Genomic DNA, 833 nt, shown 5'->3' with positions numbered 1-833 from the left:
CGTTTTATAAAAAGGTGGGCAAAATTTTCTTTGTTGGTTTGGTTGTTGGCAAAATGTTTTTTTTATCAACAGGCATTTTGTTTTTTCAATAAACCATTAGTGTGTGGGTTGTTGTAATGCAATCAGCCAATCGTTGCGTTGTGTGTGATTGTCTGTGTGTGTGTATGATGAACCAACGCGATTTTATTAAATGATCAGTGTTGAGGTGCTGTTGTGATTTTGTCAGTGTGGCAAGTGACAATGATATCAAAATGTGCCTTTGTATTATTAAACGGTTTCATTGCAATAGTGTTGCTCTGTGAAACGTTTATTTTTTGATGTAATTCCGTCAAAATCAAAACGTGACAGTTGGCAATGTACCGTGTGTGTGTGTGTGTTGGTGTCAATGTTGAGTGATGTTTTCTGAAATGTCGACCTCAGATCAGACGAGATTACCCGCTAAATTTAAGCATATCAATAAGCGGTGGAAAAGAAACGAAAACGAATTCTCCAAGTAGCGGCGAGCGAAACGAGAAAAGTCCATACACCGAAGTCGGCGAGCAGTTGTGTTCGTCAACAGTGTGGTGTTAAAGGTGTCGTTGCATGTGCTGAAATCAGTTCGTAGGCTCCCTTGATTGGGGCTTCAGAGCGGGTGCAGGACCCATAACGAACGATGTTTTGTGCATGGTGTCGCGGCTCCTAATCGAGTCGGGTTGCTTGAGACTGCAGCCCAAAGCGGGTGGTAAATCTCACCCAAGACTAAATATTCGTACGAGACCGATAGCGAACAAGTACCGCGAGGGAAAGTTGAAAAGAACTCTGAAGAGAGAGTTCAACAGGACGTGAAACCGTTG

At 42.6% G+C, this 833-nt stretch overlaps 1 protein-coding gene across 1 annotated transcript; it reads right to left on the bottom strand.

The window, feature by feature from the left end:
- Positions 1 to 674: 674 nt before the first annotated feature.
- Positions 675 to 833, bottom strand: Tsp_15400 (conserved hypothetical protein; the record flags this gene model as incomplete). The annotated part of the gene is made up of 2 exons (XM_003367489.1): positions 675 to 738; positions 775 to 833. Coding segments are annotated over 2 exons (114 nt in total), but the record flags the coding sequence as incomplete, so codon positions are not given.

This window comes from Trichinella spiralis, assembly GCF_000181795.1.
Source record: "Trichinella spiralis strain ISS 195 chromosome Unknown Scfld4186, whole genome shotgun sequence".
Lineage (NCBI taxonomy): Eukaryota > Metazoa > Nematoda > Enoplea > Trichinellida > Trichinellidae > Trichinella > Trichinella spiralis.
This window is presented reverse-complemented; position numbering and strand designations above follow the sequence as displayed.